The sequence below is a fragment of the Pelecanus crispus genome, chromosome 9, assembly GCF_030463565.1.
Source record: "Pelecanus crispus isolate bPelCri1 chromosome 9, bPelCri1.pri, whole genome shotgun sequence".
Lineage (NCBI taxonomy): Eukaryota > Metazoa > Chordata > Aves > Pelecaniformes > Pelecanidae > Pelecanus > Pelecanus crispus.
Genome location: NC_134651.1, coordinates 24,818,202 through 24,839,826, shown reverse-complemented (window position 1 = coordinate 24,839,826; position 21,625 = coordinate 24,818,202). Strand labels below are relative to the sequence as shown.

The following is a 21,625-nucleotide window of genomic DNA, read 5'->3' as shown; positions in this document are numbered from 1 at the left end:
GCTCCAGTGACAAAACGCTGCCCGCAGGGCCACGTTTCTGTGAGGAAACAATGTGGTTTTTGACGTTACACCATTTGTTTAAGCTTCCCCCACTTACTTCATGTTTGGGTGAGCGCCAGGACATTAACCCAAGTGAAAATAAAACCAAATGTGGGGAGGATGGAGGCACAGAGCACACAGGCCCGAGCCAGCGGCTCCTGCCTTCCCTCAACACCACTGCCATGAGCCACCACCCCAGCACCTCCGTCGGCCAGCCGAGGCGCGTTGCAGCACGGCCAGGAAACATCAAACTGCTCCTACACCCTTAACTGGGTAAGGAGAAAGCATTTATATCCATGACATCTTAACTGACTCTTTTTTAAAGCTGTTAAAAAGCTCAGAGAGAGATGGTCCAAAACGCTCACTGCAAACCTGCCTCGTGTTTCAGAGGGGCCCACGCTACATTGCAGCTCTCCGTACTGTTGTAGCACTCGTTTTCCTTGGAGAGGTGGATGAGCAGCAGTTTTATACACCTCCTATCCAAATACTGCAAAATGCTTCTCAAAGCACTTTTATCAGGCAATTCTTTTTCCACTGCTCAGCAACCCAGCCTGCTGCCACCAAGAGAGGAGTCCCTCCTGGCAGCGCAGGGGACCTGGATGTCATCAGCTGAATGGAGGAAAGTAACCAAAATAGGGCAGGAGACAGACTGTGCTTAACTGGCCTTCATTTCCTTCTCAGGTCCTGGGCGCAAGCAGAGGAAAGACCGGCAGCTGTGACCCCTTGAACATACAGCTGTCCCCAAAATACAACGAAGTACCTGATAAAGACCTACTTCAGGGCTGTCATGGTTTAGCCCCAGCCAGCAACTAAGCACCACGCAGACGCTCGCTCACTCCCCCTGCCCCCATGGGACGGGGGAGAGAATCGGAGGAGTAAGAGTGAGAAACACTCCTGGGTTGAGATAAGAACAGTTTAATAATTGAATTAAGGTTAAATGATAATAATAATATAATAATGATAATAATAATAATAATATACAAAGCAAGTGATGCACAATGCAATTGCTCACCACACGCTGACGGATACCCAGCCAGTTCCCGAGCAGCAATCACTGCCCCCCAGCCAACCCCCCCAGTTTATATACTGAGCATGACATCATATGGTATGGAATAGCCCTTTGGGCAGTTTGGATCAACTATTCTGGCTGTGCCCCCTCCCAGTTTCTTGTGCACCTGGCAGAGCATGGGAAGCTGAAAAGTCCTGGACTAGCATAAGCAGTACTTAGCAACAACTAAAACATCAGTGTGTTATCAGCATTCTTCTCCTACTAAATCCAAACCACAGCACTGTGCCTGCTACTAGGAAGAAAATTAACTCTATCCCAGCCAAAACCAGGACAAGGGCTGTCTCTGCAGCTGGTGGGCCAGGGAGGTAGCACACCAGCCAGCCAAGGCGCAGGGACTTCGGATGAGGCTCGGCACTCATTCCCAACAGTCGCCATCCAGCGTGACCGAGGTAAACGCAACAGTCTGCCCCAAAACGGCTGCCATTTCACCGTGGCCATCCAAGCAGGTCCCAGGGGCTAACTGCATTTGCCATGACCCAGACTCCTGACTTAGGGGACAGTTCCGCAACGACCTTGCCCACAAAGGGAAACACGACATGTTTAAACAGAGTTACCGCCAGCGGTGGAGTGGGAAATCACCTGCTCACTGTTCCCAGCCACATTCATTGCCCCAGGGAGGAGCAGGTGAACGTTCCTGCTCCATGTCTGCCTTATTTACACCATGGGGAGTGCACAAACAGGTGCTGCGTCTGGTGCCATGGGATTTTTCCAGCATTGCTCAATAACCGGGTGTGCTGTTAGTTTTTAAGGAGGAGGTTGTGCTAGCACCTCAGATCCCAGCAGGCAGTCTCAAAGGCAGTGTGCTGCAAGCCCTTTGTGGTATTTTCCCTACAAAGGGACATGAGCCTCCCAAGAAGCTGCGTGCATACCGTGCTGCATAAGGGGCATTTGAAATATATATTAAAAACTCCTTATAATGCAAGGAATCTTCAGTAGCACTGGGGAAGGCCAAAGATGGGGAGCACTTTCTGGAGTTTAGAGTCAGCATCCCGCCCCCCACCCCGAGCCCCCTACTTCCTTCCCCCTCAGCTAGTCTGCCAGCCCTCACTCACTCTGAGATCTTGCTAAAATGATTGCAAAACCAAAAGCAATCAGCTGCACAACCTGCAACATAAACAAGCTGGCAGTATGAGGCTGCCAACCCACACAGGCTCCTGTTTCCCCCTGCTGGGGCTGCAAAGCCAGTCACAGCTAATTTTAAAGCCAGCCTGTAGATGTAGGTGTCTGCACATGGTTTATTCCTCTCTGGGCATTTTATTTTGGGGGGGGGTGGGGTGGGAAGGGGGGGTGGACACGACATTTTTGTAGTGACCTCCAGTGTTTATTCTTAGCTTGTATGACACCACCACATTAATCTACTAGACTGTTCCCAAATATTCGACCTACAAAATGATCAGTCTATTTGGAGACCAAACTGAACTCAGCCGAGTCGTATAAAATGCTGCCTAAAGTTGCTACTTTCAGCATTCAAAACCAATACCATGGCTGTATCAAGGTACAAACCTTTCTCCAAAGTGTAACTCTATGCGTCTGTATTTTCCAATACTCCCCCTACAGAGACCATTAACATGGTGCTGCTGGTTTAATTACCACAAAGGCTGCTATACGTTCAAAATCACTGAGCTGTCATTTTCTTTAATTTCTCAAATCCAGCTTGCCAAATTTCTTAATGATGTGCATTGCTAAGTCACTGCCCGCTCACCCACAGGCGCTTCCCAGGCCTCCTCGGTACCATCGGACCCAGCCATGCCAGCAGGAGAAGGTACCTGGGGGCCAGCGGCAGGCTGCACCCCCCAAAACCTCCAGTGACTTTGCAGAGGGCAACGCTCTGACAACGCTGCTGACATAGGGCATTTTCAGAAGGCAGCCCCATGTATCCACAGTTCCAAAGCAAGGAAGCTTACAGCTGCTTCTTTGAGTTTTAACATGCAACAATTTCTGGACAAGGGAGAATAGCTCATGAGGCTTGACTGTCGTTCTAGCAGTGGCAACCACAAAATCACTATCTGAAGAGTGCGAAATGAGATGCAGCCTGATCCAAAGCCTTTACTGTTACTTTACGGAGAACATGTTGCTCCATGAATAACAAATGGAGGAACAGAGTGACATCCTAGAGAAATCTCTCTCAAAGATGACAAATTTTAATTTGAGAGGTTTTCTTCAACACTGTCTTCTTTTTTTGAAACTTCTTTTCATGGTCAGACCACGAGAATATTTCAATCATTGCATAACATGATTTCAGTTCAATTCAAATACAGATCTAAAAGGTCAAGTATGAAATTACATACTTGGCCTTTTCACATTAATTAATCCAAATGAATAGAATAACTTACTGGCTTCCACTGGAGAACATCTTTGTGCTAGCGAGAACAGTTAATTAGAGCTGGCACAAACACATTCCACATTCACTATGAATAATAATATTCCCAGAGCAAATATTCTCAGCAAACTTAAGGAAACATCTGATTCTTGACACTTCAACCCACCCATTTCTTTTACGATTTTAGCAAGAGTGAAGAAGTTGAAGTGCTGGGAATTGTCGAGCAGTCCCTGCACCATGTGCTCTTCCTGCCTGTGTAACGCACTCACCTCCAGCCTGTCCTCTGACGCGACCTGCCTACAGAAGAGGTGTGTAAGTGTATATAATCAGTCCCAGTTGCAAGGCTGCCTTGCATGTTGTATCATCTCTGCAGTATCCTCCCATTGACTCCAGCAGGCCATTAGTCACAGCCCAGTCATGGAGAAGCACGAGGCTGCACTGCACTGCTCATGTCTGCAGGTGTTTTGTCAGGAGACGCCTCTTGGGGACCGTCCTCTGTAATGGGGCACTGCCCCATGCCACCTTGCTGGGGAGAGCAGTGCCCCACAAGATCCACCGGGGAGCTGTGAGGACCCCATGGAACAGGGACTATATGAAAGGAGACTATGGGGATGGGGAAGGTCACTTGGTGATCAGCTGAAGCTGCTGTAGAGGCGGCTCCAACCTAAATCAAGAGATTTTCCTTTAATACAGCAGAGACTGTGAAAGCAGCAGCCACAAGCCAGCACACAGGGACACCCAACTGGTATTTCTGCTCAGCACTTACCTCCTTACCTGTGGACACAGCAAGTCAGAGCCAGCTACATTTCAGAGCAAGCAGGTCTAGTCCTCACGCAGAGAAGCAGAAGTGTCCTACGCACAAGAGGCCATGTACACAGCAGCCGGGAAAACCAACAGTCAGTATCATCCCATCCTAAAGTCAGTCTTGTTTTAAAAAATACCAGTTATTAAGAATACCTGACACACAAGGGTGTTCATATTGTCTAACTTAGTAGACTAAGGTATGCAGAAACTCCTAAACTGAGCACTCAAAGTCATCCTCTAGAGATGTCCTTAAATCTCTAGGAAGCAAAGGCTCTTAATTTCGGTATGACAAGTTGGATGGTCCAAATGTCACTCCAAGCTCCAGTTCCCTTTTCAGTCGCATTGGATCTTGCTGGCAGTATGGCTGGATACTGGTTAAAAAATAAGGGACTTTTCCTGTTGTGGTATGAAGCAAATAACAACAACAAAAAAGATTCAGATTGAATCAAAATTAGGTTATCTCAGGCTTTTCCAGCACAAAAAAAAAAAAAAAGTAGTAATGTTTTGTTGACATTTTGGTCAACATAAATGTTTCTTCTAACACAAAATGAACAGTGTTTGTTTCATTCCCATGTTACTTGACCATTTTAATTCAGCATTTTTAGATAAAAACTGTTTCAAAACAAGAAACAGTAACTCAGTAACTTAATTATTAAAATATTAAAACAAATGCTTCAGCTTAACATCAGGAAGTTTAGGTGCTTCCACCTACCTTTTTATGCTACTTTTTTCCAACTGAAAATATTCACTAAAGCTCAACCAATATTTGTTAGTGACTCTCTCCCCTCAAACTCTGCTTTCTGTTCTTTTAATCCAAAAAACATTCCCTACAATGGACCTGCAGCACCTCTTTCACCAGGACCTGAATGCCACCATCAGGAATTGTACTTACCAAAAGGACAAGAATCTGGCATTTTCCTGAGACCTCGGACACTAACTTGGGAAGCTATTTTTGGTAGGTGATATAGCTTTTTTCTCTAGGAACCTGTGACAGCATCCACAATACTTACTTTTATAATGCCCTGGGTGGAAATCAGAATGATGGCAGCAGAATGCTCGGGAACAACTTGTACATCCTAAGGCACATACATAAGTATGTGTAAGAGTGAGAACAAGCTTTCATTAGCTTGGCATCAACATACTATATCAGATAGCTGTTAATGTTGAGCTAAATGGGCTGCAGTCAATTCCCAGTAAGGACAACTGAAAGTCTTGTAAACCATAATAAAATGGGGACTGCTCGATTTTCAGATACGTGCATCAGGGAGCCATTTCACAGGGTAACACTTGACAAAGATTTTAATTCTTCACAGCATGAAAGTGGCCCAACAATCCCTCTTCATCCCCCAAACCAAAAGGCAGTTTGTGGAGAGCAGCTTCCTGCTGCCCATACCAAGCCAGTGTGGGCAGCACGGCCCTTCAGACACCCAGGACACCCTGTGGACCAGCCACCCCACCCCCATGCTGGCAGTGGGCAGCCAACCCAGGGCAAAGCTGCTGTGTGGGATGCCTGTGAGCACAGAGCTTCCTGTGCCTTGCGGCATCAGCAGTCTGGCAGTGGACAACTGTGCCCGCTGCCCATGCTTGGCTGCCCCTTCCCGAGGGACCTAGCAGCCCTCCTGCCGCCTGCCCAGAAGCATGCACAACACAAGATGCAGCCATTCCCCCCACCAAAAATGGGCTCCCCATCATGCTGGTGAAAAAACAGGTCCTTCAGCCTCCTTGCTGGAGCCTGTGTGGTCCATTGCAGCCACAACATTCTTTGTCCCAAGTCTGCAGAAATCCCAATGGGCCGCATTTCATAGGATGAGACTGGACTGTGAACGTAGCTGTAAAAGACTTGTGACAAATCAAGAGGTCATTTATGTTTTAGAAGAGACACTGAGGTCCCTCCCCTCAACTGCTAATTTAATAGGTATCCAGTACATTTTTTTTTAAAATCCACCAGAGCCTGGAAGCAGATGCTCCTATAGTTAAACCAAAACTTTTAGTACTGCCTGGCAAAGCTAAATAACAACCCCTGAGCCATACTGCAATATGCAAGTACTAAAAATAAAAGGTAAATTATATTAGTTGCTAGCTTCTATCACAGTGACCCATATCTTAGGGTTTCAGCTGCACCTTTGCCACACAGTCCTCCTAAAGCAGGCTTTATTGCCAAGCTTTTACATGTGCCACGGTTCAGTCAAATAACACAGCCTTCTGCCAGAGAGTGTGAGTGAGATGAGGAAGTAGAACTGACTTATTTCAAGCTCTTAAGAGCAAGGGGCAATTAGCACAACCTCAAGAAATGAAAAACTGAGTGAAGAGTGACTGTTCAAAAGAAAATGCGGAATTTCACAATACAAGCTGGTTTTCTTCGCACCGGACAAGCCTCGAGGTCGCTATGTTTAAAGGTAACTAGATTTACTGAAATGCATCAGTCATGTTCTTAGTATCACCATTTCAGCCTTCAAAAGGTGAAAATGTCTAAAGGAGTCAGGTTCCCCATGGGACGATGCAGAGTTGCCTCCTTGGCCAAGTGCCGATGGAAGGAGAGGGCCATAAAGCAGAGCTGGGGGGGCCAGCCAGGGAGAAGAGGACTTTGGCAAACACAGTTACTGTAAGACGCAGATCTCTTCTGCAGAACCCCAATAATGGAAAAAGCATCCAGATACTGAAGATGTAAATGCAAAATGCAGCAAAAATTACTGTAACAAGTGAAATGTGAACTTCCTCACTGATTGACTAATTTTGGAAAGAACAGTTGAGTTCAGGAACAATATTCTGACACTTCCCTACCAGAAGGATGAAAGAGGGGGAGCGAAATCCCAGAAGAACACTAATGGACCCACATCACTGAGTGCAGCAAGGAGAGGAGGGCAGCCCTCCAAAGGCCTGCGCTGCAGAGCCGTCCAGAAGGCAACAGCAGGCTGAGGCCACATGCAAACAAATTTCTATGTAGAAGTCAGGCAGCTGGAGAAGCAAGGCTGAGCGTGAAGATCAGACACCCCCAAGCCACCCAAGCAGCAGAGGTATATTGCTGCTTCACAGACCTCAGTTTGGCAGGGACTTCCCCACGATGGGCTGCCCTTGGGTCTCCCAGGGAAGGACAGGGACAGGGGAAAAGCCCCTCAGAGCCTGCAGGCACAGGCGGGCTCCGACACCAGGGGGCTCAGCCGGGTGCCCACGCAGCTCTCCCATCGCCACGGGGAAGGGTGTCCACACTGCAGCATCCTCCCACTGCCCAGCTCCAAGATGCCACTGGGCTGACCCCTCCAGGGCGACGTGGCTGCTGCCTCCCACAAGTGACAGCTTCGTGGAGGGCATGTGCTTTTCATTCCAAACAAACACACGGTTTACATGTCAGAGGTAAAAGATTTTATTATCCCATGGATTTTTCCTAAGAATTAAAAGTCCTACCCGACCAAATATACAAAGCATCTTATGTTTTCCGTCTAGACAACTGCATTCTCATCCTATGTAACACTGACCACGTTAGTTCACCTTAAAGAATCAAGGTTTGTCCTTACAGCTGCGGGATTGCACAGAGTTAGCATATTCAATGACCAGTTAATTCATGCAGAATCAGAAGGAAAGGGAAAAAGGTCTGTATGCTCACCTGAGTGCAGGCTTAGGTTCCTTAGAAATGAAGAGAAACACAGGGCTTAAATTTACCAGTTTGTGGTACTTCCATTAAGCGAACCAGTTCTCTGACCCTTCTTGTCATCCACTCCTCAATGACAGTTTAGGGTTAGTAGCAAGTTACCACTGGAAAAACACAATGCTAGAAAAGCAAATACCCCTCTGGCAGTGGGAAACTTTCCTTACCAACCTGCACGAAGTGCACATAATTCTTCATTTTACATCAAACTTAAAGCAGAATGAAAGCAAAGTGTCCTCCTCTACCTGTTAAAAATTAATGTTTATAGCTGACTATGCTTATACAAAAAAAAAAAAAAAAAAAACCTCAGCCTCTAAGGACATACTAATTCCTATTGAATTACATGACCATTTTGAGACCCTGCTTTGTTTTCACATAATTAACTCACAGCATTATTACTTAAAAGTTTTATTCTAAAATATATTCACTTTTTTTGGTTCTGCTGAGTTAATGATTGTACTTGCATTTACTTTATCCTTCCTCTTCTAAAACAACAAGCTCATTTCAACAGATGGTGAACAAGTCCAGATTTGCTGGAAACCAATTAACAAGAATGTGCCAAGCTGAAACTCACCCCATTCTTTCAAGCCAAAAAACTGCCTGCATTTCAAAAACCTAATTAGTTTTAACTGTATTTATGGAACAGAGGGAAGAATATTTAATTACTCTGCAATTCTTCTGTCTGATGATCAACAGAAATGCAGTTTTGTTCACACAATTTCTGTGCAGTATATTGATCAGCTGAATCTTGCCTTGTATCAATACCTGTACTACACTGGTGCCTGCAGATAATGTGACACACGGCTGGACTACACTAATTACTACCAAAACAGCTTTTATCAGAGGAGTTATACAAGAATACCAACTCCGTTAAAAAAAAAAAAAAAAATTAAAAATTCTGCTTCCACGCTTGCCAGTAACTACCAGTTCTGCTGCTGACACCACTTTGTATGTAGGCATGGCACCCCATCCGCACACAGATGGAATCTCAGCAACTCAGGAGGAAAGACCCGTGTGAACATAACTCATCTTTCCAGGCAAGCAGAGCTGGCCAGGACAGACACGGGGCTGGAGTAAACCACCCAGCTCCACCCGCAGCCACAGCCTATAGATGGGACATCAGTGGAGCCTTGGCACCTTGCATCAAAGATTCACCTCTTTATTTACCTGGGCAAAGTGACAGCACAGGATCCACAGCAGATGCAGCTGTGTGTTAGAGAAAAGGCTACACGGCCTTGCACTTCACCCTCTGCTTTGTGGCCAGGGAGCCGGGACACGCTGTGTCATTCATGTCATTCCCAGCCCACCTCATTGCCCCTTGCCCCAGCCTCCTGCCCACGCTGAACACCCATTAGGATACCCTGCGCTGCTCAAGTGGGTCATGCTGAGCCATGCCACGTTCAGGAGGAGACGTGGTGAGGGATGAGTCCAGGAGCCAGTCATAAAAACAACGTCTGAAAATCTGGTCTTCAGGGAGACAGCACACAGCAAGCTGGGACCACCACAGAATGGTTTGGGCAGGAACCCTCCCTCTGCTGAGCTTTCTGAATCACCCTGTATGTAGCCTCACAACTGTTCTTTTCCTGAGTGCATCTGGTTACGTATTTCTGGTCATTACATCAGCATCAAAATGGTAACCCTCCTCTTGTACATACACCTTCTGTCCCGGTGCCAAGGCAGCCTCAAAGCACTATACCAGCCTGAAATTGCTCAGCCAGGAAAAGAGCACATATTTCCAGCACACCTATTTCTCGGCCATCCCTTCTACCCTGCTCCCAAAAGAGATTCCTGTCCTGAGGTGTGGAAGAAGCTGCATCTACTCCCAAGTTATCTTTGACCACTGTGTAAATTTAAGCCCAGCAAACGTCTCAGATAGGTAGCAGAGAGAGAAGAGAATCCACTGTGAGGCCACAATGGACCCAAGAGGTTAGAGCTGCACAAGCAGGGGAAGCAGTAAAAAAAGTAAGACAGATTACCATGTCTAAAGAGAGGGCTGAGAGCATGTGTGTGTAAGCAAAGCCAAGGAAGGTTACATCTGGAGAGTGGCTTCATGACTTTTTGCAGATAACAGTTTCAACCACAAAAGTGTTTTCAAAGTGACGAATACGATGACAGTTTCCAGCCTCACGTCGACTGATACCTAGAAGTGATTGAAAGAGAGGAGAGGGGAAATTCAGCAAATGATAATCCACAAGACCTGCAGCAAGTGGGGCAAGGAAAGCAGATGAGATACAACCGCTGAACACTGAAATGCAGGAACAACACAGCCCACATGAAAAGCAGCATAACCTGCTGCTTTGTGTCTTCGGAACATGTAAGGACAACTTCGAATATGTCTTCGGAAGAACAGCCATATTCTCTAGGCCACGGTCCTGCAGTAAGAGCTGCCATGAGCTGGGGGACCCGCATGGAAACAGCTGGTTTCAGCTGACAGCATCTCAGTGTTATCTCAGAGACCAGAAAGCCTCACAAAACCAGCAGAAGTCACAGGCTGGCACTGAGCACAGCTCCGAACGCAGCCAAGGAGGGCTTAAAATTGCCACCCCTCTGGCTGTTTGTATCCTCACATGCACTGATCCTTCTACAGCCGCAACCTCTCTGGGAAACAAGTAATGCTCCCCATGCCCCTAAACTGCAGGACCTCAAGTCTGGAAAGGTCTGCCAGGCAGCTACTCCCCTCTTACGGCAAACCCGGTGGTGCCCTGCTGACAAGCAGGACCGTGCCAGGGCTCCGCGAGAGCAGCAGCCAGCGTGCCGGCAGCCCCATGCACAATTGTGCAGCTTCTGTTGAGAAAACAACCAACAAACTACAGCCATGGTGACTTCTGCACCCAAATGCTCTCAGGACCCTGCAGCTTCCCCAGAGATCCAAATATAGGTTCACGTTTCAGGTAAGCCTGTAAGTACATCAGTACCTAAACCCAAATAAATACGAATACTGAAATGAAGGAGTTTTTTGCAGCAATGTTACCATTTGTATGTAAGATACATATTGCTGATTTTCATGAAATCATTTTAAGATAGTCCAATGTTCCCTCTTCTCAACTTTTTCCATATTATTATGAACTTAATTAATTAAAGGCAATTTGCAGATCTAATCTGCTCTGAATAGCTGCCACTGAAGCGGGTGTCTCCATTAGGGAAATCTTCCAAACAGTTCCCAACAGTACTGCTATTAGTTGAGCCCCAGGAGCCCACATGTAAATGAATTGCTGGCTCCTGCAACCATTTTCTCAATGTTTCCATTAAGCTGATAGACGCAGCAATAGAAACACAGCAGCCAGCACCCGTTTGCAGCAGCATCATTCCAGATTTGGGTTGAGATGAATTAGATGGGAAACACCTCAAAAGATCTCCTGCGTGCTTACACCCAGAGGGAAACCTCCCTTCTTGCCAGGAATAGGCCAGCATGGCTGTAACAGCAGAAATAATGACTGTGATGCAGGGTGAAAGTGAGTTAGGAGAGCTGCACACGGCAAGGCTCTTACGTCTCCTCGCGCTCCTCCGCTTCAGCCTGTAGGTCTCCTTGCCACTGCAGAGGCGGTAGATGAAGGAGCCGAGCTGCTCCATGTCACTGACGTGTTCGGTTGCGATCATCTCCTCCTGGATTATGTACGTCTGAGGCAGGTATGTCCCTTTCTGAAATGACACAGTTTCCACCAAAATAAAGCACAAATGGTGCCACGATCTCCTTGAACAGAACCATCTCACACAGACAGCCAAGGACAGCCAAACGGCAGATAATTCACTGAAGGCTCAAACTCCACTTACCAAGGCTGGTTAACATGCTTTCCTGCCATTGTAGTAAACTGTCCCATGCTACTAGCACAAGGCATACAAAACAGATTAGTTTCAAAACCTGATTGTTCACGTAGGAGATGAAGCCAGTGTAGGATCAACCCTGTTATAAACTAACCCCAGTTTTAAAGGAGGGCACGCGAAGCTGTAACTCTGAGAACACAATGAACCCATCGAGAGAGGGATCAAGGCTCAACCAAAATGCCAGGAACTCCACTGAAAATGTGCATTTTACATTTCCTTCAAAAGGCAAAACCCAAAAATGCCAGCCCTGCTCAGATTCCAACAGTTTTCTGAGTTTTCCACATTTTCCCCTTCTCCTTGGTCCGTTCAGCGCAGCCACAATAATCTCCTGCCTTTATAGCCCACAGGAACGGGGACTAGAGACGGGCCATGGGCACCATATTTAGAAACACTGTGCTGCATGGTAGCGGTGGGCACTCAGGGGAAAGCGAGCTCTTGGCTCACTTCCATCACCCCGGGGACATCGTTCGGCAACTCTAGGGCAGTGCGGGAAGGCAGCTCACGCCAGGGACCAAGCCGAGGCAAAGCAGCACGTGCGAGCTCCCTGCTGCTGCGGTGGAGGCCACTATGAAGACCAGGGTGATGAGTGGGGTGCCTGGTGGGGGGGACATGGCAGAAAGACACCGGGGGCTAGAAAAACAGGGAGAGAGAAAATGGGGGACCTGGGAGCACCCCAGGGACCTCTAGAGGCAGCCTCTTTCCCTGCAGGAAAGACACCTCGGCAATGAGGACGCTCCACAAGCTGATCCCCAGATGCTCAGGGCATCTCACAGCTGTCTGGGCATCGCTGCGGCAATAAGCAGCTGTGTTACAAGTACAGCTTGGGCTGCGGGGCACTTCTGAGCAGACTAGATGCTAACTAGGCCATGAAGCAAAGACTCACTTCTGGTCCTTTTCGCTTAAGAAGAGTCAAAGAAATAAAAGAACCAGCAGATCCTGGGGCCAATATAAATACAATCGGGGGGAAAGTAACCAACAACAGCACAATTTCAAATATCACCTCTTCAGTTTCCATCACAGGACCGGTTATTTCCATAGAGATGTACCTGGAAACACGCTGTTTTAACTTAGCGCCATGCTGTGGGGCTGGCATAGCCTACTGGATCAATAAAGCTCTCTAATGCTGGAGGACTAGACTATTAGTGGAAGTTTGTACTATACTAACACAACAGTTCTGCAAGAAATTAAATTATTGATTCTCAGTGGGAGAGTGCAGGAGAGGGCATGCGATATGTGCAGCTACTGGCAGGAGCTGTCATGTTAACACCCAGGGCTGGGGCTCAGGATTTGCCATATCCTTGACCTGGCGACAGGGCTTAGAGAGAAAGACACATGCACACAATCCAGTTTCTTCATTGTTTTAGGTTTAAATAGCTGTGGCAGCTGAAGTAGTCAGGAAACATTGCTCCTTCATTGCAGGACTGTGCAGCAAGCATGACACCTTCAATTTTCTGCCAAGAGTTTTAAGAAAACTAGAGCCCTGAATGTCTTGGGTTCTGCAAAAGCTGTGGATCATCCACGATTTAACTGGGTCATCTCCAACTTCCTGCTGCTGCACAGAAGGAGCATCCCTCCATCCTTTTCTCACAGATGCTTATGCAGCCCTGTTCACTAAACCATTACACCCATACAGAATAAAGTCTGTAAGAAGTAGGCAGAGCTACCACTTACAGGCAAAAAATCAGACGCAAGAGGCCTGGTAACGCATACGTGGTGACAGCAGGGCCAAGACCTGAGCTGGGTCTGGCACAGCCATGCCTGCATACAGCAGGGGCTGCAGAGCAGGCACGGGGCATGCAGCAACCACACTGCAAGGGGCACCCCAGCACCAGGCTGGCCAGGGAGGAAAGGACAAATTGCTTCACTCAATCCCTGTGCTGCCACAGTCTGCTGGCACAAACAGCTAATGTTATTTGCTGGACCGAGGTTTGGTCCTCGAAACAGGACTGAAGCCACTGAACATCTTCAAAACTAAACTTTCAGCTAGAAACTAATCTCATTCTTCAGGGACTTGACTGGATTCAGAGGAACAGAGAAGGCAAAAAGAGGCACAAGAGGAGCGAGGCAAAAGTCTCCAAGTCCAAGGACCAACGCAGCTCATCCAGCATCCAAACAGGAGCATTTCAGAGCAGGGGGGCAAGACATCAGGTGATGAAGGTCCCCCGCAGTGGGGAGAAATCTGCCCCCTCTGCCTGACGCAGGCCACCAGCAAGGCTGTGCCTGTGGACATGAGGATCACAGGGTCACAGGATAATTCAGCTGGGGAGGGACCTCAGGAGGTCTCCGGTCACACCTCCTGCTCAAAGCAGGGGCAGCTATGAGATCAGACCAGGTTCCTCAGGGCTTTATCCAGTCTGGTCTTGAAAACCTCCAAGGATTTCAAGGAGGCAGCACAACCTCCCTGGACAACCTGTTCCACCGCTTCTGTCCTCATGGCAAAAAACCTTTTCAGAGCTCAAGACCAAGCTAAACACTTAAAAACAGTGTCTCTAAGGTGCATGTTAAAACCTCCATAGACAGATTGGACACTTACCCATCCCAATAATCAGAAAGTTATTTAAACCCACATCTGCTTTGTACTCTTTTTAAAGAATCAAACGTGTTAGACCATTTCAACTATATTTTTGTCCGCTTTTTAATTACATTTCTGATAACAAGAAAGCATCATTTTCATTGACTGTGATTTTATATCTGTTATTTATGATGTGACCAGCATTCCCAGTCTCTCAGGTTTTTTCTGGGTCTCTGCTGTCAGCTTGTGCAATCCTGCCTTTCCCATTTCTCTCTGCCCCAGGGACTGGTCACCTGCCATGGTCAGAAGCTGAGGCTGGTTTGGAGCGAGTTGTAAGTAAATGTGTGTTGTACCCCAGCACATTTGCCAGACAGTCACAGTGCATGAAATTGCGAGGACTGCTAGGAAACAAACTGGGAGTTTGACAAGGACTGGAGATCAGGCATCTCTCAAGGCACAACCTTTTGCCTCTGAGCTTAACCCCTACAAAGTTCATCACACTGCATGTAACAGCAAGAGGCAAAAGATAATTTAAGAAGGAGTAAGATTGTTTTTCTTTTTCTTTTCTTTTAAACAGACCATCACAGAAAGGAGTAAGAGACCCAGGCTCAGTACTCTGCTTTACCTGCAAAAGACTAAGATAGATATACACCTTCTGCAGTCTTAAAAATCCTGGGTTTTTTTTCCTGCCGCTAAGATTAAATAGTACTCTATTTTAAGAAGACTGTCTTCAGTCACTGCAATAGCAGCATGGGCTTCTGAACTGAACAAACCTGCTGGTACTAAACCCAATTAATGCCTGCTGTGAGCAAAACTGCATGAGCCCAAGTCCAGTGTTGCAACCCGCAGCACAGCAGGGAGGGCAGCACAGATTCCGCCCCCAACAGGTGAAAGCTGAAGGCCTGGTACTCCCCAAGGGATACAGAGCTCTGCAAATGGCAAACCACAGCAGCAACCATGGCGAGAGTGAAAACAGGGAAATTTTTCTTTTTTTCCTTGATTCCTACTATCAGTAAACACCAGAGCGAAGGGATATGCTGCTTCTCGTGACACCCTGGTCAGGTTGATCTGTCATGCCAGCGTTACCGTGTTGTCTGCAAAATTAATATTTCAGCTAAACCCCTGAAGCCTTTGCTCTGCATGAAGGCTCAGCTCTGTCAGGGCCAAGGCTTACTTCCACAGACACAGCAGTTTTGGTTTCCCACGAGCTTCTAGCTGGCACTCAGGAGCCAACTCAAGAAAAGCATGCAAAATAAGCAGGATTGCAGCTACCTTCACGTTAACCAGCAGCTCCCACAGGTTGCGAGGAGGCATCACGATAGTGGTGTTCAGCTCGATGACGTAGCACTTATCCAGCGTTATGTCATGATAAGCCGTCAGACCCTGCATTCCAAGCAGAGAAATTAAGGAATTGAGCCCTTCCCAATGAAACATGGCTGTGAAGATGGGTGAAAAGAGGGAATTGAGGGAAGACAGGAAACCGCTTTAAGCAACAAACCTGTTTAAGGACCTCCCTACCAAGCAAGACGAGCAGGTTGGAAAATCTCAGAGAGGGCCTTGGGAAGGAGGACAGCTCAGTAACAAGATCATTGTAGATATATGTGACAACAGTGATAGTGCTAGGCCACAAGCACCGTGCTGGTGCACCCCAGCTCAGCCCCATGCTACGCCCCCAAAGGCCCCAAGAGCTCCTTACTCGCTGGAAATCGTGGATAATATCCGCAGGGTCGCTCCCTCCAAACTGGGGCACTGGGACGTTGATTTGCTCGTAGTTCTCCTCAATGTAAATCTTGACATCTTCATGCAACTCCAGCTGCCCTTTGAATGGCGAATACAGCGAGTCTTCGTAAAGGACGCCGCAGTGAAAGACGCTCTCGCGGGGCAGCTGTGGGGATGAGATCCAAGTGGAGGTACAACACTCATACACCCCACTACTACAGCAAACACAATGTTGTGGTTTAGCCCCAGCCAGCAACTAAGCACCACACAGCCGCTCGCTCACTCCCCCTACCCCGATGGGATGGGGGAGAGAATTGGAGGAGTAAGAGTGAGAAACACTCCTGGGTTGAGATAAGAACAGTTTAATAATTGAAATAAAGTAAAATAGTAATGCTAATAGTAACAGTATAATAATGATAATAATAATAATAATAATGATACACGAAGCAAGTGATGCACAATGCAATTGCTCACCACCCGCCGACCGATACCCAGACAGTTCCCAAGCAGCGATCGCTGCTCCCCGGCCAACCCCCCCCCCCCCCAGTTTATATACTGAGCATTACGTCATATGGTATGGAATAGCCCTTTGGGCAGTTTGGATCAACTATTCTGGCTGTGCCCCCTCCCAGTTTCTTGTGCGCCTGGCAGAGCATGGGAAGCTGAAAAAGTCCTTGACTAGCATAAGCAGTACTCAGCAACAACTAAAAACATCAGCATGTTATCAACATTCTTCTCATCCTAAATCCAAAACACAGCACTGTGCCTGCTACTAGGAAGAAAATTAATTCTATCCCAGCCGAAACCAGGACACACAAGAAGAAACGTAGTCATACTAGGTAAAAACACGCTTTTCAAAGAGATGCTTGAGAATATTTCAAGATCAGTCTTTTTACCAGAAACCACTTGTGATGAAGGTAGTGCAAAACACCCTTGCGGAATGACCACGTCTCCCTTCCTGCTAGCGAGGTCCAAAGGGAGTAAAGGATTCCCTGTGGGATTTCACAAGGGGTAATTCAGAAAGGCAAACTGACTGCCTGTAGGCTCTTAAATTTCATAACCAGGCCATTCACATCCTTCCATAGACACAGCTTCCAGTAACTACATTTTTCTACATAAGGCATATAAGATTGGGGCAAGCAGAATATCATTTCTAAAGGTACTTGTAGCTTGTATATGGCAAATGCACCAAAACAAAGCAGCTTCACCTCACTGCAAAACAGGAGCTGCTGCTCTCCAGGGCTCCAGAAGCACAAGTTACGGGCAAGGGAGCTAACATAGAGTGATGAAGTCTGAGCACAAAGGTCACAGGGACAAACTGCAGCCATTGGAGACTGAGACATAAAGGTCCCACTGCCCTCGTCCCCAAAGCATCTCTGACCATGTTGAACCAGCTTTGCCATGTAATTGGATATAAGCTGCCATTTGGTATTGCAGGCAGGCAGTGGGGGTGATAACGGGTGGCCCCTAAATGGGCCAGCGGGCATTTCCCAGTGCCATTCAGCATGCGCCAAGGGTAGGTTATTGACCGGGTGATGGACTGAACGCTGTCTGTCACCTGGTCGATAACCTTCCCTCAATGCCAGGGAAGGTTATGAGAAGAATTCCTTCTTCTCATAAGGAAGTGCCTGCACCAAAAGCCCTGCAACAGGGTTCCACCACACTAACACAGCAGTGTATGGGAGGGCTGAGCAGCCCTACAGTTGTCACAGGGTTTCCAGATCAGGTATAAATGAGGACGGGTAATAAAGCACTGATGTATCTTAAGACAAAGATTACAAATTAATTTGACAGCAAGAAAATTTATGGAGCAAGGGAGTGTACAGAAAGACTATACTGCTGAGTGGATAAGTGCTGGCTGCAGAGATGAAGGCAGCAGGCAGTCCTGGGAGAACTCATTCACTAATAGCTGCTCTGCAGCAGAACGAGGGCTTCAGTGCAAATCAATGTTCTGGGCTTTCTTGGCTAAACGCTCAGCAAGCCAGGGCTCAGCAGTTTCCTCCTTAAAAAGCAGCTCTGCCTTGCCTCATTCCCTATGCTCTGACCCACCACAATGCTGCCAGCCCACTGCTTCAGCTAGGCCAGGCTTTGCAAAGGTTACTGAATTTAGTGGAGGTCGAGGGCTCACCTTTCATAGCATCTCCCACTTACTTTTCACTTCTCTGCTTGCTTTCTTAATAGCAGCACCTATTTTTGTTACACCTACAGAGTTTTGCTGTGCTAGGGCCTAAAAAACCTACTGCAAAAAGCTGTTCCCTTGCCTGTACCTCCCTGCTCTCTCCAGGGCTTGCTCTCCCCTCACAACAAGCCACTCTTTCAGAGTGCCTTACCCCTGACAGCAGTAATGTTGGGTTTAAAAGGTAAAACTGGCAGGATATTTTTATGGAGGTTTTTTTTTTTTAAAAAAAAAAAAGTGCTTTTTTTTTAAATAAAAAAAAAAAAAAGCAAAATAAAGCCACAAGGGAGGGGAAGAGCAGGGTTTCTGGAAGGCCCTTCCTGGCAGTCAGGATGGAAGTGAGCCTGAGCCTACCACTTAAGACATGCCATGTCTGCAGTGCTCAGAGGACTGGCTCCTGAGTTAATGCAGTGCAAAGCAATAAATGACAGCACCACCTCTTTCAAAGGTTGAAGCAGCTTGTCTGGCTGCTCTGACTGATGAGCCAGCAGTCCTTCCCAACTCACCCCTACCTGGGTGATGAAGAAGTATCTGTACACATACATCGATGCAAAGACCAAGCCCAGGAGCAGTACGAGGAGACCCATGGTCAGGTAGCACACCCCGCTGAGTGACGACCTCCGGCCCTGCACCGCAGGAGCCGGCTCCTCCTGCGAGACGAAAACAAGAGCATCAGTCAGCTGCCAGTGCAAGGGATCAGAAAAGCAACAGTATTTTATGCAAAGGCCGTGCACAAGTTCGTGGTGTGCGACTGAAGAAGGCAGGCACTGTCCTGCAAAGCGACTTCACATCTGGTGGCATTCTGGCAAGAGTAAAACACTTCTTGTGCATTTTCTTCTCCCATCCCCCAAACATATATATTTATTTTTTATATATGTGTGCGTGTGAACGTACACATATAATATGTACTCTGCTTCCCACCAACTGCTCAGAACAAAGTCAAGCTTTGTTTCAGTGGGCGATAAGGATTGACCGAAAAAAAGGAAATCAGGAACTAACAGTTCCTCGTTACTGAACGTAACAGCATTTATGTATTTATACTCAAAAATTTTTGTTGAAATGCTGCCACTCTTCCAGCATTTTTTAGGGGAAATTTTTGAGGGGGAAGTTACTGGTGTCAGAGAGGCACCTCCTGGCCATGCTGGGGTGAGCCTACCCAAACAGCTGTCGATCTCAACTTCATTTTCAAGCAGATTCCGGCACACCCTCCAGGAATATAGTCAGAGCATCAAAAGAAAACATACCTGCCTTTTTTTAGTGCTGCCCAATCTATATAGACAGGAGCCAGCTCACCTCGTTATGGCCCTCGAAAAGAAGGGCAGTGCAAAGGCAGGGTTACCTCCTGGGGACCACTCATCCCAGGCTATGATGCTCTTGTTTTTACTATCAAAATAACCCTCCAAAACATTAAGCACGAAGATGTAAGGCCTTTCAGAAGCAGATGGAAGAAGCCAGTTCAGAAATGCCCCAGTTTCCACACAGAAGAGCTGAAACCTGCCCTCAGCTGAGCAGGCAGGCAGGAGAGACACACGACAGGGAGGGCTCCTGCAGATTAACGCCCTCTCCATGGTACGTGATCTGGCATGTTTGATTAGGAAGACACTCTCTCCACGGCTAGCAAGAGACCTGTACAAGCTGGAGGACCCAATTGAACAGGTCTTTCCTGCCCCTGAGGCAAGGGCACCTCAGCATCCCTGGGGTACCCGTGGGGAGCCTGCCAGGCAGGGATCCCCCCCAACCTCCCCGGCACCTGAGATCCACTGAGGTGCAGAACAGGGGCAGAGCAGATCCTGCAACCCCTCTGCTACCCACTCCACTCCCAGCCAACACAGACTGCTCCAGCTATCGACTTTTTCTTTTCTAGCCACATTCAGACTGATAACTGCAAAGACCAAATTGCTTTGGGAGAGCTACAATTCCAGTACACGTCCAGGAGAAATTAATCTATATTTATTTCTCCTTCATCTCAGCTGCTGAAAGATCCACAGCACCTCTATTCACCGCCAGCTCCCTACACTGAAGGATCGGTGTTTAATCAGTTTGTAACTGCTCCTCCAGCAAATAAAGGGATGGGCAAACTGAAAAATACTGCATTTTAAGTTCACTTCCAATCCTTCCCTTCTCCTCCTAAAGATGAGGGGCAGCAATTGTGACAAGCCACACAGAAAAATGAAAAAAAAAAAAAAAAAAAAATCACATTACTAGAGGAAATTTAAAGGCACTCTGACATGAACTGCTAGGACAGGAAAGTCATACTGTATGTCAAGTGTTTCAAAAAAACAGATTTCCCCAGATACTTGTCATCAGAGAAAGAGTGCTGACAGTGACGGTGAAGAGGAACAAAAATCTCTCCTGCTACTGACACTGAAGAATGGCTGAGAAAATGTTTAATACTCTGCCAGTGAATTACATCTGAAAGGTGCCAGGTTCCCATGATGGATAATGCACTGCTTGCTTCCTCAGTAAGCTGCAAGTGCTAACTCCACAGAGAGCTTGGAGAGAGGGTTCAGAAGGACACAGCAGCTCAAAAATTAAAAAGGATTACTCCCACTAAAAAGAAAAACTGTTTTTGAAGAATGGTAGGGAGAGGCAAATAAGCCCTCACTGGTTTGCTATTTGCTAGAGCAGGTCTGTGCTCTTTGTGCAGCCAAAGACACAGTACGACATCCCACCCCTCACTGCCAAAGGAGATGAGTTCGGCTTCCTACAAAGCATTCCTGGCTTTGGGAAAAATGCCCGAGTTTTGCATTTTGGGAGAAGGTAGGGGAAGCGAAGCAGAGCTTCGCCTTGGGAGAAGTTACAGAATGCCAGGAAAAATGAAAAATATACCCTAAAATTCAGAGGAATGAAAGAAAAACTCAACAGCAACCATTCTGATGGAGAGGAGATTAATGCAGCAAGGTTAAAAATGCTGCCAGGAAGGCCAAGGGGAACACTTAACCACAGTCCTGCAAAATATCGCATAAAAATCTCCTGCACGAACCCTCACTGAAACATGCATCTCCTTCCCCAGTCCAGCAGCTTAAAAGACCACCAGCCTTTGTCACAATGAATGAATTAAAATTTAAAAGGAACTACACGTCAGTCGGCACCCAAGCTTTGGGCTGGGGGCATTCTCAGTGCTGACAGCCTATGGATCAGTCCTGATTCATAGATCAGGATCCTCCCAGATCCCGTCCCAAAGCACAACCTGCTTTAACAGCATTTCACCCAAGATAACAAATCTTCACCAGGTTGGAAAAACCAGCTTCTTCCACAGGCTGCTGCCCTGCTCATGCCGCAATGTACCTCCTTCCCCACAGGACCACCACTCCCTGCAGTAGAAATGCGGGTATTTTAAAAAAATGGGAAATTCATCACAGCTGATTTGCATCTGTTCTTGACATAGAAACACCTGGCTCCTCAACAAGGGTGCAGTTTTCCCCTAAGCTAACCCTATCGTAAAGACAACCAGGTGGTCCCAGCAGCAAGCTGCAGGAAAGCCATCCCTGCCAGAAAGACCCCCAGGACCAACCAGCAAA

The 21,625-nt window shown here is 47.2% G+C and overlaps 1 protein-coding gene across 2 annotated transcripts in view; it reads right to left on the bottom strand.

Annotated features, from left to right (window-relative positions):
- Window positions 1-9,923: 9,923 nt before the first annotated feature.
- ITM2C (integral membrane protein 2C) overlaps window positions 9,924-21,625 on the bottom strand; it is a 30,540-nt gene continuing 18,838 nt past the window's right edge. Inside the window, exons 2-6 of one of the 2 annotated variants that reach the window (XM_075716612.1) lie at window positions 18,617-18,754; window positions 15,906-16,094; window positions 15,482-15,592; window positions 11,364-11,514; window positions 9,924-10,015 (exon numbers count right to left, since the gene is read on the bottom strand). In XM_075716612.1, the coding sequence (XP_075572727.1) occupies window positions 9,924-10,015; window positions 11,364-11,514; window positions 15,482-15,592; window positions 15,906-16,094; window positions 18,617-18,754 (681 nt within the window). The remainder of the gene's footprint in view (window positions 10,016-11,363; window positions 11,515-15,481; window positions 15,593-15,905; window positions 16,095-18,616; window positions 18,755-21,625) is intronic. The other variant, XM_075716611.1, reaches the window with a different exon arrangement.